At 38.5% G+C, this 18167-nt stretch overlaps 11 protein-coding genes across 11 annotated transcripts; 4 read left to right on the top strand and 7 right to left on the bottom strand.

The window, feature by feature from the left end:
- Positions 1–33: 33 nt before the first annotated feature.
- PRCAT00004897001 (uncharacterized protein) lies at positions 34–336 on the top strand (the record flags this gene model as incomplete). The annotated part of the gene is made up of 1 exon (XM_062954925.1): positions 34–336. The coding sequence occupies one exon, from the start codon at positions 34–36 to the stop codon at positions 334–336; it is 303 nt and encodes a 100-aa protein (XP_062811579.1).
- Positions 337–932: 596 nt separating this feature from the next.
- TIF4631 (translation initiation factor eIF4G) lies at positions 933–4061 on the top strand (the record flags this gene model as incomplete). Its single annotated transcript, XM_062954926.1, has 1 exon — positions 933–4061. One exon carries the CDS (start codon positions 933–935, stop codon positions 4059–4061), a length of 3129 nt encoding a protein of 1042 aa, XP_062811580.1.
- Positions 4062–4352: 291 nt separating this feature from the next.
- On the bottom strand, positions 4353–5204 carry PRCAT00004899001 (uncharacterized protein; the record flags this gene model as incomplete). The annotated part of the gene is made up of 1 exon (XM_062954927.1): positions 4353–5204. One exon carries the CDS (start codon positions 5202–5204, stop codon positions 4353–4355), a length of 852 nt encoding a protein of 283 aa, XP_062811581.1.
- A 508-nt stretch (positions 5205–5712) lies between these two features.
- Positions 5713–7962, bottom strand: PRCAT00004900001 (uncharacterized protein; the record flags this gene model as incomplete). The annotated part of the gene is made up of 1 exon (XM_062954928.1): positions 5713–7962. The coding sequence occupies one exon, from the start codon at positions 7960–7962 to the stop codon at positions 5713–5715; it is 2250 nt and encodes a 749-aa protein (XP_062811582.1).
- A 237-nt stretch (positions 7963–8199) lies between these two features.
- On the bottom strand, positions 8200–10065 carry MFG1 (Mfg1p; the record flags this gene model as incomplete). Its single annotated transcript, XM_062954929.1, has 1 exon — positions 8200–10065. The coding sequence occupies one exon, from the start codon at positions 10063–10065 to the stop codon at positions 8200–8202; it is 1866 nt and encodes a 621-aa protein (XP_062811583.1).
- A 397-nt stretch (positions 10066–10462) lies between these two features.
- PRCAT00004902001 (uncharacterized protein) lies at positions 10463–11614 on the bottom strand (the record flags this gene model as incomplete). Its single annotated transcript, XM_062954930.1, has 1 exon — positions 10463–11614. The coding sequence occupies one exon, from the start codon at positions 11612–11614 to the stop codon at positions 10463–10465; it is 1152 nt and encodes a 383-aa protein (XP_062811584.1).
- A 250-nt stretch (positions 11615–11864) lies between these two features.
- PEX17 (Pex17p) lies at positions 11865–12554 on the bottom strand (the record flags this gene model as incomplete). Its single annotated transcript, XM_062954931.1, has 1 exon — positions 11865–12554. One exon carries the CDS (start codon positions 12552–12554, stop codon positions 11865–11867), a length of 690 nt encoding a protein of 229 aa, XP_062811585.1.
- Positions 12555–13026: 472 nt separating this feature from the next.
- On the bottom strand, positions 13027–13611 carry PRCAT00004904001 (uncharacterized protein; the record flags this gene model as incomplete). The annotated part of the gene is made up of 1 exon (XM_062954933.1): positions 13027–13611. The coding sequence occupies one exon, from the start codon at positions 13609–13611 to the stop codon at positions 13027–13029; it is 585 nt and encodes a 194-aa protein (XP_062811586.1).
- A 301-nt stretch (positions 13612–13912) lies between these two features.
- Positions 13913–16480, top strand: VID27 (Vid27p; the record flags this gene model as incomplete). The annotated part of the gene is made up of 1 exon (XM_062954934.1): positions 13913–16480. The coding sequence occupies one exon, from the start codon at positions 13913–13915 to the stop codon at positions 16478–16480; it is 2568 nt and encodes an 855-aa protein (XP_062811587.1).
- Positions 16481–16568: 88 nt separating this feature from the next.
- PRCAT00004906001 (uncharacterized protein) lies at positions 16569–16790 on the bottom strand (the record flags this gene model as incomplete). Its single annotated transcript, XM_062954935.1, has 1 exon — positions 16569–16790. One exon carries the CDS (start codon positions 16788–16790, stop codon positions 16569–16571), a length of 222 nt encoding a protein of 73 aa, XP_062811588.1.
- Positions 16791–16976: 186 nt separating this feature from the next.
- PRCAT00004907001 (uncharacterized protein) lies at positions 16977–17099 on the top strand (the record flags this gene model as incomplete). Its single annotated transcript, XM_062954936.1, has 1 exon — positions 16977–17099. One exon carries the CDS (start codon positions 16977–16979, stop codon positions 17097–17099), a length of 123 nt encoding a protein of 40 aa, XP_062811589.1.
- Positions 17100–18167: the final 1068 nt, after the last annotated feature.

Raw genomic sequence — 18167 nt, forward strand, 5'->3', positions numbered from 1 at the left:
ACAACGAATACTGGCAAAATTGGACTAACCCTTATGAAAGTTCATACCTTGCCGGTGTTTCTCCTCTTAGTGTCGCTAGCCTTTGGATATCAGCAATACTGCAGATGTGAATGCAATGAGAAATCGGTAGTTCAGCCCATAGAGAGGTGTGGCCTTTGCACAAAGCCCTTTTGTATGGACCATGATCCGAAATTGTGCGACGAAGATGCGAGTGAAGACATTCTAATCTCTTGCTATCAAATCGAATCAACTAAAGATTCCATTGTGGTGTACCTGTTCATTATAATTGTCTGTGGATTGGTGGCTAATGGATTATATAGACTAATATATAACTAATGCTGGTATTTACGTAAGTGTAGGTAGATGCAGGTAGTAATACTGCCAGGATTAGTGACTACCGAAACTTATGGATGAGGGGACATGGGAGGAAACTCCTGAGATCAAAAGCGCGACCTACTACTAATAATTATTTTGTACGCTAAATAATGCTCACTAACCCAATGTGGCCCTCCCTATTTTCCTCCCCAGCACCGCCTTGTTCGCGGTGTGCTTGCCGTCTGAAAAAAAAATGTTCTTCAATAAAAAAAAAGTCGTAGAAAAAAATTTTTTGAATCCAATAAACTCTATTTTTAATAGGCTCTTTCTATTAATCAAACAAACAAAGAGTTTCTTGCAAGAGAAACTTCAAAAAGCAACTTAATCTTAGTAGTTGTGAAAATCGTGGTATTAAGTGGTTGCAGACTCTGGTATATTCGCATTTGAAGGGGTCATTTGTTAATATCCGATTAATATTGTTCAGACTGACACTGGTTTGAATTTTTTTTTCATTTGACGTCTTATAATTTTTTCAATTGACTTATATTTATTCATTAGATTGCCTAGAGATCTAGAAGAGAAGTACATTAGGTCCTTTGAAATCGATTAAAGATAAGATGACAGATAATAAGCACACTAACGACGTGTCTGCCTCTGAAGAGACGAACCAACTGAATCAGCAGCAACAGTCACAATCTCAGCAGCAGTCACAGCAACAATTCCATAACCCTAACGGAAACTATTACTCTGGAGGTTACATGAATGGTTACAATAGTAGTGGAACTAACACTAGTGGAAAGCCATATAACAAGCACTTTAATAATAGGAATGGTTACGGCAATAACAATAATGGCAATAACAGACAGCACTATAATAATAGAAAGAACTACAACAATCAAAAGATAAACCACCATAATCCTTCGTATGGGGGTTTTGCCGGTTATCCAGCTAATATGTACGCCTATGGTTATTATCCCAATCCTTATGGATATCCTGCTTCTATGGTTCCAGGGATAAGTCCAATTCCTGGGTATCCATCACCTCAACAAGGTCTTGGCCAATTACCTGGTAGTAGTGGTAAATTTAAGCTCACTGATAAAGAAGGCAAACCTATCGACTTGGAAGAGAAGAAGAAATTGACATCAGCGTCCAACACACCATTGCAGTCGCCATCGCTAAGCATCACGTCTCCTGTCGGTACATTTACGTCTCCAGCTGCTCCTTCACTGATTGTGGTTGATGAGAGGTCTTCAAAAGAATCAAATGTGCCTTCTGCTAATGCATCGCCCTCCTTTTCTAGTCAAAGTTCTCAGTCAACTGTAGACCCTAACGCAGCTGCAAAACTGTCAGTGGCGGAGGAATTTAAAAGAAAAATTCTTGAAAGAGCGGCAAAGGTAGTTCAAAAATCTGAGTCTACTTCTGATACAAAAGAAAAGAAAGTTGATGCTGTGAAGCCAAAAGACTCCACAGAACTGCAAGCAAGTAAAGCTCCAATTGCTCCTGAGGAAAAGGAATCCCAAGCAGAAAAGACTGAAACCGCTAAGGTGGCACATACCCCTGAACCGAAAAGCATGACGCCAAAAGAACCATCTCCAGCTCCAGAGCAGGCAGCAGAGGAACAAAGCATTAGAAAAGCTGAGGTTGAAGAATCCGAAGCAAAGATTGCAGTCAAGGAGAATGAGTCTGGTGCAAGCCAAGTTTCAGCTCCAGAAGTTCAAGGTGACAAACCTGAAACGTCAGAAATACTGGAAAATGTTCCTGATCTAGAGAAACCGATAGAGTCAGCTGCCTTGTCAGATACTATCAGTGAGCCGATTGAGTCCCCTGCTGCGCAACAATCATCTATTGAAACACCAGGTGACGATGTGGAAGAAAACAAACAGCCGGTAGAAAACAAGACTCCTAGTGAGCCCGTTGATGCTGATACCACAGCAGATGCTGAAGAAGATATCGGAGACGAAGGGGCCCATGTCGACGAAGATCAAGAAGAGGAGACTTTCAATTTATCAAACTTCTTCGACCACTTGAAGACAGTCAAGAATATCGAAGACCCTTATACCATCACATACCCATCACCATTTGTAGGTGTTGATTCTACTAGAAAAATAGAAGGCAAAAAGTACAGATATGATCCTCAATTTTTGATGCAGTTCCGCGATGCTATTCAGTATCCAGTTGATGAAGAATGGAAAACCAAATTGGATAATTTAGGCATTGTTGCTACATCTAGAAGAGGTCCAAGCTCTCAATCATCTAGAGGGGTAAACAGGTTTGGAGGCCCATTGGCGGGTAGATTTGGTGGTGCAATCAACGGAAGAGGACAATTTAATGATGGCAGACAAAATTCAAGGAGTGGTTCTAGAAGAAGAGGCGGTGGTAGTGGTAGCTCGAGAGATAGATCTGCGAGAAAGGGCAACCAGTCAAGAAGAGGAAAAGACAAGGATGACGACCACAAACCAGCTGAAGATGTCAAGCCTTTGGAGAAGTCTGCAAATAGATGGGTTCCAAGATCTAGAGCCAAGAAAACTGAAGTTACCTTGGCTCCTGATGGAAGTGAAATCCTTGAACCTGAAGATGTTGAAAGAAAGGTGAACTCTTTGTTGAATAAATTAACTTTGGAATTGTTCGATACTATTACGGACGATATTTTGGCAATTTCTAATCAATCAAAATGGGAGGATGATGCCAGAACAGTGAGGAGAATAATATCTTTAACCTTTGCAAAGGCTTGTGATGAACCATACTGGTCGTCCATGTATGCTCAGTTTTGTGCAAAGATGTGCACTAGTCTTTCAGATGAAATTAAGGACTCTAGTATCATCCTTAAAACAACAGGTCAACCCGCTAATGGTGGTGACTTAGCTAGAAGAATATTGTTGACAACTTGTCAAACTGAATATGAAAAAGGTTGGTCTGACAAATTACCAACTAATACTGATGGTACGCCATTAGAACCTGAGATGATGTCTGAGCAGTACTACATAATGGCAGCAGCCAAGAGAAGAGGTCTTGGTTTAGTAAAGTTTATTGGTCATTTGTACATCTTGGGTATGTTGAACGATCAAGTTATATTGTTATGTTTAAGAGATCAATCTAAAAATATTGTCGATCCATCAGAAGATGCCTTAGAGAATTTGGCACAATTGGTACAGACAGTTGGTGCTAAATTGGAGACTACCGAGAAGAATAGAGCTGTTTTGAACTTGGTTTTCGACAATATCCAAACGATCTTAGATAATTGCAAGTTATCTTCGAGAATCAAGTTTATGTTAATGGATTTGCAAGATTTAAGAGCCGCTAAATGGATATCTTCTAAGACAGAAGCTGGTCCTAAGACGATTCAAGAGATTCATGATGAAGCTGAATTAAAGAAAATGGAAGAAGAAAGAGCGAACGCTGAGAAGAGAAGACGGAATAGAAACAATGAGCCAAGATCAAACTCTTCGAGATCGGGCTCTTCTTGGGGGAATAACGCACAGTCGAAGAGGAGTGATTCGAGGATCCCTTCAAAGGGAGATTCATTCACCTCTGTGCAATCAAGATCGCAGTCTAATAGACTAACAAATCCTCAATCTTCTGATACTGGTTTTCAAAGAGAGAATTCTAAGCGAACAGAGTCAGTACAGTCTAATATGTTTGCTGCTTTAGGTGGTGATGAAGATGAGAATAATGATGAAGAAGCAGCTGCTGCAGATGATCATAATAACTCTACGTTAGGTGCTCAGAGCGAGAAGAAAGCAGATTAGATGAATTGTTTCTACTTATCATTTGATTAGAGATAATTTTAGCATCCGTTTCATTTCTTTCTTCCTTGCAAAAAGTTTGCCCATTAGCTGACTTTTGGTGCATTTTGATACTCATATTTTGCATTCAAAAAAGAAATTCGTCTGTAATATAGCCGTAAACGAATTTAATCTATAGTTAAGCTCTCATTAAATACTAATTTATTGAATCAGCCTTCCTCTTTAAGAAAGGTACATTGAAGATCTTGCTGCCTGTGCCAGTTGGGATCTTTTTTATTGAATACTACATCCTGTTCATAGCTGAGTAGAAGCATTCGCGATGTTGAAAATGTGACTAAGTCTTTTTCTAGATTTAGGACTAAATTCTTTGTCAACATCTATTTTCTTTTCTTCTAAGTTCTGTTCACCTGAATGAACCGATTCTGTATCAGAAGTCTTCTTTGGCCTCTTATGGAAGAAGTAGCTATGTTTGTAACTATCTTTTACTTCTTGGGACTCGGGATCTACATCTTGTATTTTGGGTTCTGCACCATCTTCGGCTTCACTCTCGTTCTTTTGATACAAAAAAGGATCTTCTGAGACATCTGGCAATACCTGCTTCGAGTTCGATCTGATTTCTGGCTCTATTCCTTGAGTATTATGTGTTTCATCGAAGTCTGTAGACGGAATGTCAAGGAACTTTGACACAGGAGACATGTTTGCAAAAGACGAAAAGGAATCGGCATTCTTAGCAAACATGACTTTCTTCTTATTCCAAAAGTTCTCATGTATCTTTCTCAATCTTAGGATCCCCCTTGAGTTGTAAGCTGTGCTAGGAGGTTCCTCGTGCTTTACTTTAGTACCTGTCATAAAGTAGACGACACGAATAGCAAAAACATTCAAAAACACAAACAACTCTAACCAACAGAATACAATGTAGACACCATAGCTCCAAAATCTCTGAATATAACTTCTAAGAGAGAATAGCACGAGAATATTGAATATTAACCAGTTTACTAACAATTTTAATCCAGCGTTTATCAAAATCAATACTTCATTGACTGCAAAAGTTAGAGTGCTAGATAACAAACTGCTTTTATCCCCTTCAGCGACAGAATCATTCGATTCCGTCGTAGAAATTTGTCTATCTTGTACGTCATTGGACATTTTAGAGCTTCGGTTTTCTTTTTTCAATAGGGTCTTGGATCAACTCAGCGGCGGCTAAATGTGTTGTTTTGCGACCAGAAAATGCTTCAAAACCGTTAAGACGCAAACTTCAATTTTCAAAAGAAAAACTTGCTAAACTGAAGCAGAGCGATGACAAATAAGTTCTGCCTGTTTAAAGAACCTTGAACAAACAAAGGAATATTGATTTCAAAATAAATTTGCTTAATCTTTAGTCTCGCATTATATATTTTTTTTCTTTTTGGCTGCAAATGTGGGAAATATAAAAAAAGGGCTGATCCTTCAGCAACGAAAAACATCCACTAATCTTCTATTGCTCATACTTTCTACACACTGTATACCATATATCGAAGGTCGCAAGCGTCTATTAAAAGGAACCACCAAGAACGTATGAATAGTGAATGAAAAGGTACAAGAATATAACTCTAGAAGTGAATAAAAGAAAACACAGTATTTCATAAACTCTTAGATTGACCAGATTATGATGAGTTCAAAACTTCGGCTCCTCATCCGAGGCAATACCTAAAAATATGTCAGATTCTTCGCTCGAATCAATACTACGAATTTCAAATTTACAACCAATAGACGTGACACTTGACTCACGTTCTATGGATGTCTCAATTGTTTCATCGTCTGTCAAGATATCGAACTTTTCAAGTATATCATCGAGTAGCATCTCTTTGTTCTGGGACATATATTTGGGAGCTTGATTCCGCCAAAATGATTTTAAAACACGTAACTGCTTAGTAAGGTCGTTCTGCAAAGACATGACTTTCTTGGGAGCTCTAACCAATGACTCAATGCAATTGGCCAAGACTTTCTCGGGATCAGAGGAAGTATACTTCAATGATTTTATCATGGCAAGAATTTCTCCAAGATGCGAATTACTTGACTCCAAATAAAGACACGCAAATAAGATGAGCTTTTTACCAATAAAGAGCGGAGATTCACCTCTATTTAATAAAGAAATAACAGCAGTTAATGACCTCATGGCGAAAAAGTCTTCTCTAGAAACTCTGTCAAGGTCATAAACTGATGCAATTGGGTCGCTGTCAAACAGCAAACTTTCGAGATCACTGTCATCTGAAACCTGCATCTGCCTGAGATACGTCGATTCCTGATCATCACCAGGAATATATGTAGATTTGAAGTTCTGAAGAAAAAGATTGTCTTCAATATCGGAAGTTGATTCTTTATGCCTATATCTATCGTCGAAGTCAGAAGTATCTGTCAGATAAAGGGAATGATCCAGCGAATGCGGATGACCGACATCTAGTACTGGCGATGAAGGCAAGCTTAGATTCCTCTCAGTTTGACAAAATTTTATTTTAATTATTAGTGAGTTGTTTGATGGTTTCTCGATCAGAACATTTGGGGTCATAGATGTGTTAGAAATTTTCGAATATAAACCGTCCTCAGCTCCTTTTTTCTTCATATCTTCGAGAAACTTGTCTAGCAAGCGAGCATCTTGATCATCACTGGTGTATAAGTATTGGTGCTCAAAATTATTTGACATCAGTCGAGATGGTTCTTTTATTCTCTCAGTATTGTCTAAAAGTCTCATGGAATCAAATAGGTCCAAAAATAAAGGTATACTTTCAATGTCACGAAGCCCAGATTGAACGCTTCTTATTGAACCAATAACATCTCTCAATGACTCTATACCCACGATGCACTTTTCAGATCCATTTGTGGAACCATCAAGCTTCGGATCCAAATAATAATTGCTCACTAGCTCAACCAAATTAATTGCTTGCCTCGTATCTCCATTTGCTTCAGTAACGATAAGATTGCAACATTCATCATCCAAATGTAGGGGGTTTGAACTATAAAGCAACCTTCTCTTGATATTTTCATAAACAAGAGCCCTTTGAACGACTAACCTAACTTCTTCCAGCGTTAAAGCTTTAAGTTGGTAGTTTTGACATCTTGATAAAATTGCGGGTCGTATTCTAGTCTTCGGGTTTACTGTTGTTGCACCTATAAACGAGAAAATTCCAGATTCGATAAACGGAAGTAAAAAATCCTGCTGAACCTTAGTGAGCCTATGAATTTCATCAATGAAAATGGCGACCCTTAGACGTTCAATATTTAGTCTTTCTCTTCTGGACTTTTCTTGTTTAATAATATCGTAAAGCAGTCTAAGTTCTGCGATGGTAGTATCTGTTGCTGATAACTCAAGTAGGACATAACGTCCTTCTTTTGCTAAAATGGAAGCAATGGTCGTTTTACCAACCCCTGGTGGTCCATATAAAATCATAGAAGGAAGATATCCGAGTCTTACAAAATTCTCTATTGGCCCCTTGTTAACTAAATGTTGCTGACCAACGTAGTCTTTCAAATCTTTTGGCCTTATGATTTCTGAAAGGGGAAATTGGAGCATATCTACTAGATTGGAAAGAATAACTTCTTGAGAGCGTTCTTCTTCAGTTCTTGAGATATGGTTATCAGAATCCAGAGAAATAAGCAGCTCTTCGTCAGTAGAGACTATCGATATGTCTTGCGATTGTTCTCCTATAGATGTTATGTCATGTTCGGTTGTTCCGATCTCTTCTTTTGGTCTGACATCAAAAGGCTCTCTTGACTCAGATACTTCATTGACATCGCAAAGTCGAGCATCTCTGACTTTTTTAATGTAAGATCTATTTGTTGCATCTTCTTGGCTATGTGATTCTGAACCTTCATTCAGCTTGATTGAGACAGACTGTTCATTTGATTCCTGAACCAAAGCTTTCTTCATCTAATTATCATTTTATTTTATTAACTATCTCGATTTCAATATGAATACATATTCTCATATATATAGAAAAAATTAGAATATTAAAATGAAGATCGATCAAGCTATCGTACAAGTTTGAAAAAGATGAAAGTAAATATCCGTAAATATAATCTAGTATATAGATTATTAAATACATTGCCAATTAATAATATACAATGACTTTAAGTACAAAAATTCAAGTGTAGAGTATTCTAAATCTCACTTCCTGCGCTTATTTGTTCCATTCATAGTATCTGTCGCCATTGGTGTACTTCCTGCCATACTTACTACCGAGCCTCTTTTCCTACCTGCCATCATTTGATCTTCTCCTTTCTTTGGAGAAAGCGGAGACGCAGAAGTCGAGACATTATTCTGAGGCATCACATTATTAGTATGATCATTATTACTATTACTGAAGTATAGCTCTAGGGCCCTTAAGGGCGAGTTAATGTTGTTCATCACAGAAAAATTCATCAAAGATGTTAAGTGCAGCATATGGTCACTAATCTGCATTATTCTCATTGCATTTTGATTAATACCTGAGTTCTGACTGGTTTTCAAAGCTTCAAATTGTCCATATAGGTGTTCAAGAAAATCTTTGGAAGGGTCATTAAAGTCATTTTGGTGATATTCTTTGAAAGTCTTCCAATGACGTTCAAGACTATCAAAACTGACTGATTCCTTATTGTTTAAACATCGATAATCTATCCACTCAATTTTGAATTCTCTACTTAGTAATATTTTGCAATTTCCAGTTACATGAGATATTGATCCATCTCTATAGCTATAATGTGAGGTCACAGTTCCGAAGATTAAAGTAGACCCATTATTCAATACTTGAAACTTTAGGCCCAGGAAGCTTAACTGAAACTTCGCTAAGTTACCCTCTAAAATGTTAGCAAGAAGAAATCTTGGGGTCGTCACAGTATTCAATTCGTACTGCCTTGATGATTTACTTTTGGTGTGTTCCAACCCTTCAACAGAACCAATGTCACCTTCCATGTTATAATCCAGCATTTCATTCAATGAGCTACTGAATCCATGGAGGAAGTCATGACTACTTAAGTTCAGCTCTTTCACAGAAGGAGCTGTCATGAACCTAAAGATAAAAGTCGGTAATGTATGGAGTTTTATAATTCTAGTCCAATAATCAATATTAGACAAGTTTTCTATGGATTCCTGCGAAATATAGTCTACTAACTCCAAGATTCGCATAGCAGCAGCGTTTCCCAAGTTTCTTTTGAAAATTTTTGAGTTCAACTCATTTTGAAGTTGACCCTGATCAGGAGATTTACCGAAAGCCACATTAGGTCCAACTGGCTGGCCCTGCATCATGGGTTGAGTTTGACCAGATAAAGGAATTTGGGCTATCAGTATGCTCTTGTGTTGTTGGTGAGGAAGTGGTGGCGCAGGATGTGGAGGGATCTGAGGGGTTGGCTGCTGCTGAGGCATGGCCCTTTGCATTACTGTCCCATTATGAAGTTGTCCCTGGATTTGGGGTGTCAACGGACCGGGGTGTGGTCTACTTGCAATGCGAGGAGTTCCATTTCTGGAGCCCATAGTGGGATTTCCAGAACTGGGCAAAGGAGCAGAATTAGGGGCAGAAACTGCAGCATTACCCGCGTGGAACTTGCTGCTAGCATACTGAGGAGCATTTGGGCTAATTTGCTGAAAGGTAGCAGCTCGCAGCATTGCTGGTCTTTGTTGCTGGCTTTGTTGTTGGCTTTGCATCTGTTGTGCTAAAAGCTGTGGCTGACTCATGCGAACCATATTACCCATTTGACCATTCATGGAATTAGGTACAAGGTTAGTAGGAGAGAAAGCCTGGTCTTGAGAAAAGGACATCGGTCCAGCATTTTGGTTAAATGTCTGAGGCGGTTGCGCCCAATCTTGATTAGCTCTAGGTTGTCGCTGCTGCTGCTGCACTTGAGATTGTTGCAGCAGCTGTCCAGTGGGCAGGGCATGTAGGCCAGTATTTAAACCTTGGTTGACCATGGATATATTCTGCTGTTGCCCATTTTTAAAAGCATTTTTATTCGTCGCCATGTTAGTAGGAATATTTATCATGTTCAAATTTCCATTCATTTTTTAGGCGGCTTCAAAAAGTGCCATATGTCAGTCAGCTAAATACCCAAGTGCACTGAATTCTATCTATACTCTTACAATGGATTCTTCGGCGAAGTCTGCAATGCCCCAGACAATTCACTAAATTGCAATTATTTTTTTTTTCAAAGAAGTCCCTTATCTTTAGGGGGGTTAGACTAAGTCCCAATAATATTAAAAGCCACCTTATTTCTCAAACTTAGATGAATATTCAATGAAATAACAAGATAATGCTACTTATAAACTTCAAAGTAGCTTTTCCAGCAATCTCGAGGCTGACTTGATCTGCCTTCGTTGAGTTGGTGAACTGGGCTACAGGTGAAAAACCCGCGCAATCGTCCTTTGGCAGTACACATCTTTATAAGCACCATATATTTTTCTACTTACTATAAAACGCTAATACAGAGTTACCTTTCAAATTAGTAGTATTATTAACATAGCGAAACAAGGCAGGATGTTCAATTTCTGGCCTCCTTGGCTTTAATGGGTGCTTGGAAATGTCTACACTTCCTTCTTTACTATCCAGCTCCCTGGTCTTGGATGCCCTCCGCTTTAACAATTTGTTCAAAGTGTCTCTTTTCTCCTCTTCCAATTGCTTGAGCTTATGATCGTGTCTTCTCCTTGCATTTTCAGCTTTTCGAAGAGCTACTTGCTCTTCCGTCTCAGTTTTCTTGGGCCTACCCTTCTTCATGGATTGGGAAACCTTCTCAAGAGACTGCAACTCGTCTCCCTGTCCAATATCCTCCAAAAAACGAGACCGCTGGCGCTCAGTCATTTTCGATGGGTCTGGGTTAGCCTGAGGATTATATTCCAGCTCTTCATCAGTCAAGATAAGGTCTTCATCTAAGTCCAGTGGTCCTTGTTGTGCTTCAAGAACTCGATGTGCTTTACGACCAGGTCGGCCCCTAGGGCTATCTGACTCAGTATCTTCATCCCTATATGTAGGTAGCTGTCGTTTTCTTGTTTCTCGTCTAGAAGCAGTAGGTGCCAGTTTTGTTGCTACCGTTTTTTCTTTGTTAGTTCCTCTAACAGCAGCAACTCTTTTGGATGAAGACCTTTGCTCTTCATCTTCGTATTCTTCATCCTCGTCTTCCTTTAACTCTAAATCCTCATCGATTTCATCAGGATCCTCCAATTTATAATTGTCTTCCTCATCACTCACGCTAGGCACATCTTCTTCTTCCTCCTCGTCTTCTTCATCTTCTTCGTCATCTTCCTCCTCATCTTCGTCATCATCTTCGTCGTCTTCATCTTCATCAGGTTGGCTTTTCAATGGGGTATCATCTCGAGCATCTTCTAAATCACTTGTACGATCTCGTTCTTCATCCTCTTCTTCATCCTCATCCTCTTCATCATCGACCTCTTCTTCTCTATCAGTCATGTCAGACAATTCATCAGAATGATCAGCTTTCTTTTTGCTTACATTATTTGCTTTCCTTGCTGCTCGACCATTACCTAATCTAACAGATGAAGTCTCTCTTTCAGAATAACCATCCTCATCATCGCTTTCACGAATTACAGGTGGCGCCATTGCTACTTATCAAATTTATATGAAAGTATAACCAGGTCGACTTCTTCTATTTAAGAGTGAATTTCCGATATTTTACACAGGAACAGTAAATGGACCACTTTTGATAGAGATCACTTGCTAGCACCATAAAATTCTTCGTGAAATAGTAAAATTAGCCAAGTAGAGATTTATTACAGTTGCCTATGAAATAAGCACAGAAAGGGCGAATAGCGCTTCTGTTATAAGAAGGTACTTTAATTACAATATGATTTCAAGCCTTTCCACTCATATACAATCCTTTTATGCTTCTGATTTCGTTTTTTGCTTCCAGAGCCAAATCTTTTTTCTTCCTTTTGTCTCCTTCAACAACTTCTACGGTAAGGAATTCACCACTGTTGAAATATTCAACATCAGACTTTCTTTGGAATTCCTTGACGAGTTGGTCAACAATCTTATAATGAGGAATTTCAGAGATCAGATAGCTCGTACAAGTTTCCAATCTCTTGGAGAGGATAGCCAATCGAGCCAACAATCTCTGTTGATACAATGAATCCTTTTCTTCCAAATCGGCATCCTGTTCTTCCTTGGACTTTGGAACACTATCTTGCAAGTATGACTCTTGGGTTTGGCAAACTGCATCTGCGTAAAACTTTCCACTGCCATCTTTCTTGTTAATAGCTACTATCGGTATGTACTTGACCTTGCCAATCAAACTGATGTAATAGTCCCTTATTTTGCTCCTATATTTTTCTAATAATTCTAATCTACGCTTTGCTTTGATCTCCAATAATGGTTTGATAATGAAGTATCCTAAAACATAAGTCAAAAGCGCCACTAATGTTGAGCCATGTGCCAATTTAAAGATATATGCTAATATTACTGATCTTCGACGAACAGGTGAGGAAAAGGAGCTTGCATCATATGCCGATTCAGGAATTGTAAGGATGGGAACACTTGACATATTGGAATATAGTGCTGACAACCTCAATAGTGTTTTCTTTCTTTAATAATGGAATGAATGATTACTTGTAATATGTGGAGTTGGAATAGCTTTTTCCTCGGACTTATTTTTAATTTTTATATGAAGTAACCTCTTTTTTTTTGTAACTTATCTACGACGATTGAAAAATGAAATGAAAGAAGAAGGAGGGTCACAACAAATTAAATTGCTTCTACAGAAGGCATTTAAGCCCCTGTTATTACCATTTTGCCTGTAAAATAAGCCGATACGAGCCTATATGCATCTATATACAAAAAACTATTTACATTGATCATTATTCATCAACTATCCTTGCGTGTATATTTCAAACAGCTTCGTTAAGTTTCATTTACCAATGGAGGGATTTCAAATGTACCCATAAATCAACCGAAGAATATAGAACTGTCTTGGGAAGTATTACATATCGTGAGCTGCAAGTAGCACCTTTACGTTCTCAGTCCAATATATCTCCTATACTGTTTACGTATGGCTTCTCTTTCAAGGCGGCTGAGTTCTTTCCCTTCCGGGTTTTATCCGATTCGTGGCGCTTACTTTTTGATTCGTACTTCAGTTTATCAGTATATCTACTGGCCCTAGCACTTGAATTGTCAGCACTGGCTTCAAGCTTTCTAGATTTATTTTGGAGCTTTCTTCGCTGTCCCCGTCTAATAATATCTTCTTCATTTTTGTCACTCGGAACCCACTTCGACTTTAAAACCCGTCTAATAGCCTCTGGTGATATTCTGAATAAATTAGCCAAATCGATCGTCTTCATATGAGGCATCTGATCTTTCAAGTCTCGGACATCCTGTATTTGTTGTCGTGAAAGCCTTCTAGTTGGGTTCCATACACCGTAACGCTTCTTCAAACTCTCTTGTCGCTTCTCCCACATAGGCTTTTCCTTTTCCTTGAGCTTTTCATTCTCCAATATTTTCCACTTGAGTTTTCCTTCAATTGAATTCTTGCTCGAAATCCACCGCTTTTGACTTGATAGTATGTTTAGCATTTCATATGAGAAAACGGATCGAAACCATGACATTATAAGGTTCTCCTTCAAGAATAAGGATAAAAGACTTGCAGCCGTTCTAAGGAAAATGTGTGATGAGCATCTCACCATAGTTGAATCATAAGCTGAAAGGAAAATGGAAGAGCACGTGCCACTGCACGAGATCAACATTCTGTTGAGATAACAATTAGGGTAAACAAAAAAAAAAGTCATACACAATCTAACGCCTCAATAAAGCGATCATTCAACAGGAAGCACTTAAAAAAAATTCTTTGACGTGTGAAGCAACCAAAATACATAAGTTGGAGTGATATTACACATCCAATTTATAGTGATGAATTTTATCAAGAAATTCATCGGAACGTCACCAACAGACGAAGTTGCCCTGATACCGTCAGGAAAGCTATTTCTAACAAGGTCTCCCAACTCACCTAAAGGTGAGTTAGAATGCTTATACAATGATGCATTTGCATCCATTAGGAAAACGACTTCTCTATTTTACTATCAACTTTGTATCACTAGGGTATTTCAGGAGGGAGAGTTAGATTCTCATGGTACAAGTGGTTTTGACGATTCGGATGAAGATGAAGATTTCAACGTCCACGAATCTGCGCATAGTCTAAGTGAATCTAATATAGGAACAGGCGGCTTCAAAGATGAATGGCAATTTCCCATAAACGAAGAGCTAGAGATCCATTTTTACGACAAGAAAGATAGCAGTAAAGCAATATCGTGGCGTGATTTGAATGGAGATTTCGGGGACAATTTTGAATTTATAGTCGATGAAGAGATTAAGTTCAGTAAGATTGATGAATTTCAGTTGGCATTGTATAAATGCTTGTATGAGCTGAAGTATCATAAGAGTTCTGTTTCCGCTAGCAAAAAAGATTTGCAGGAATTCGCTCATAAATCAAAAGGTGATTTATTTAGTTTGAATACGAGAAGCTTTGACCGTTCAAACATTCTTAACTACTCTGAAACGGATGATGAGGACGAAGACGAAGAAGAAGAGGAAGAGGAAGAGGAAGAAGAAGAGTTACATGACGAAGACAACGATCAATCTTCTGTCGATGAATTCCACGATGCGGACGCTTCTTTATTCCCTTCCAATACGAAAGCGGACTTGAACAAGAAGGGCTCGACTGGAATTTCGGCTTCACATCCAGCTTCGGACAAATTGTCGCTGCCATATCTCTCCCCAAAAGGGACAACTGTTTTCGAGAGATCATCATTTGATTTGCATTTGTTTGATTCAGAGTCTGGAATTTTTAAATTACAAGCGAAAGCAGGATCTTCGACTGTTAAAGTGATTCAAGTCGGCGATTGGAGGTACGTATTGGAGATTACGACGAACTCTAACCGTATAAACTTTAATACTGAAATCACTCAAAGTATGAGTCCTACTTTCAATTACGACTTTTTTTCGTTTGTTTTTAATTACTATGTTGTGAATGGTGAAGAAATTTCTGCATATTCTTGGCTCTTGAAATTTTCAACTTTTGATGAGCTTAATGATCTTCAAACGGTCTTTATGAAGGCTTTATGGGAATCTTTGAATAAGACTGCTTGGAAATCAACAAGTGCTGCTGATAAAGAATACGTAATGGATGCTTTCTCTACACTTTTCATAAGCGATGATGAAGAAAAAGAAGAGGTTAATAAAATGAACGATGACGATGTGGAGATGCTTGGCAGCGATGACGAAGACGATATCAATAAATTAGTTGAGAAAAAGCTTAGAGGTCCAACGAAGAAGAAGATCTTGTACGATGAAGTAGATGAAGACGAGGAAGATGAAAATGGCCTTTCAGTTTGGAAGTCAGACCGAGAGAAAAATAGTAATATGTCGATTGGATTCGCAAATGATAGGTCTTATGTTGTCAGAGGAAACAAATTGGGGGTATTTGGAAATGATGATAATTCCTTGAGCTACAAGACCACAATTTCTAATTTGCAAGACTTGAAAGGCTCGAGGATTAATCCAGAAAAAGTAATGTTACATCAACAAGATGAAGTTATGATAATGTCTAATTCGAAGCACGATAAGGAAAAGTTATATAAGATGGATTTGACAAGAGGTAAGATAGTAGAAGAATGGAATGTTAAAAAAGATTTACCTGTTGTATCTTTTGGTCCAAATGATAAATTCTCCCAACTTACCAATGAGCAAACGTTGACTGGATTGTCTAATAATGACATATTTAGAATCGATCCAAGACTACTGGGCTATAAGATTGTTAACGATAAGACTTACAAAGCTTACAAGACCAAGAATAATGATTTCCTGACCTTGACTACTACCGAGCAAGGTTATTTGGCAGTTGGATCATCTAAAGGTGACATTAGATTGTACGATAAGCTTGGATTGAATGCAAAATCTGCTTTACCATCTCTAGGTGAAGCCATTAGGGGTTTGGATGTTTCGAATGATGGTAGATGGTTGTTAGCAACTTGCAAATCTTATGTTTTATTGATAGATACAAAGATTGGACGAAACCAAAAGAACTATGGATCATTGGGATTCCGAAAACATTTTGATCTGGACAAAAAGCCCACACCAAGAAGATTGTCAATAAAACCAGAACATGGAGCCTATATTTTACAACAAACCAGGATGCCAGTATTGGAGTTCACCAAGGCACATTTTAACACTGGCCTAACATCCAAGGAAACAACAATTGTTACATCGGTCGGTCCATATCTTATTACCTGGTCTCTAAAGAAAGTTCTCTTAGGAGATGACGAGCCTTATTTGATCAAGAAATATGACCAAAAGATTATTGCAGATGACTTCAAATTTGGTTCAAACCAGGAGCTTATACTAGCATTACAGGACGACGTTTCAATGACCAATAGGAAAAGTATGAGGAAAGCATCCAATACATTTTTTAAGAAGGGTTGAAAAAAGCCTGCCTCTAAAACATCAACTAATTAGCACATATATAGCACACGTAATACACAACTATCACAAAGGATAACAATGATGTACATTACCTTCTAAGTCCGATCGACTTTTTCATTTCGTCCAACCATATGATCCTGAATGCTTTGAACTTTTGAGCTTTGGTAGGAACAAATGAACTGAAATCTCTTATCTCGGGTGGCTCTTGATACCTAATACCATTTATCCTACCATGAATCCGCTTTACCCATCTGTTAAATACCTTCGATTGCAATAACGATCTATATAATAGCTCTTCCAAGGGAGACATTGCATTTTAGTTAATTGTAGTATTGCGCTCGATTTTGTGAAGTCTTTCCAAAACTGTAGACAAAATCTCTCGATGATCGAGACACGTCATAACCTCCAAATACATCAAATTGATTACTTTTGAAAATATATATATTCGTCTTTTTAAGAGGTAACACGCTTCAGCACATATTAAAAATCAGACAGTATGATCAACGATAGCCAGTTATATTTAATCGCATTGACATTTGGTTTTGCGTCCATAATATTAATTCTTATTTACCATGCGATATCTACAAATCTCAAGACATTGAAAGAAACAGAGAAGTAAATGGAAAACAAAAAGAGTTTCAAGTCAATGCTGTACTTAGAACTGGCACGGATGACACGGGCTTAGAGACTGATACGGGAACAGGGACTCCTATTTGCATTCATTCAATCCAGGCGCTTCTTTTTCTGGACCCTCGAACCTGATCCTCGCAGAACAGCTATATAGTTGAGGCAACTTAAGTAAGTAGCCGAGGAATATGTACAATACTACATGTCTTTCGAAGACTTTAAATTTTTTTTCTTTTTTTCTGACAGCTTTTCCAGATGTCCAGTAGAAACCCTTTTCTCTCCCGCCTTTGTTTTAGAGAGCGAACGAAATGAAACGTGGCCCGAATTAGTGTGCGTGTGATGTCTCACAACTAAAAAAAAACAAGCGAGAGCTATTTACTTGCATAGTTTAATCGTTTTGGAACAAGATGTTTAGGTCAATGCTCACTTGCATTACTTCATACTGCTCAAGATGTTTTAAGGGATTTTCAGTCAACTATGTACAGAATACTAGAATCTCGAAATAAAATTTAGTCTTCGTTTTCTTGCTCTTCCTGCCAAATCTCAAATCCGCATTATCGTCCATCCTAAGCTTTTTTTTTTTTTTCTCAGTACAATCAAATCAATAGCTAAGAACAATAGCACTTATCACTATCTACGCCATCTCAGAAAACTGAAAATCAGACAGACATCATCGGAACATTTCGGAGTATACGCAAGTTCTTGAAGTACATAAAGCAGGCCCCGATGTGCTGGCCCTAGTTTTGGTATGCGTCCGTATATAAACGTACGCTGCATTTCTGTCACGCTGAACCATACATCTTGGCTGCAGTCACTTCGATGGCTAGCCAAAGCTCCGTGGTATGTTTCGAGTCAATGTTGCGCTTTAATCTACCTGTACTGCACAGAACTGTTCAGGTGCGCGAGAATTCTGCAGTACAGGGAGCCTGGCCGGATGGAAGCGCAATAGCTTTTCCAAGCCGTACCGATGAAACTATTTTATGGCCCCTATAGGTGATTTTACTCTACCCCGACTAATCTTCTCCCCTCCATCAAAACCTAGTTTTCCATTATTAACTAT

This window comes from Priceomyces carsonii, assembly GCF_900007245.1.
Source record: "Priceomyces carsonii strain CBS4050 genome assembly, scaffold: Debaryomyces_carsonii_scaffold_5, whole genome shotgun sequence".
Lineage (NCBI taxonomy): Eukaryota > Fungi > Ascomycota > Pichiomycetes > Serinales > Debaryomycetaceae > Priceomyces > Priceomyces carsonii.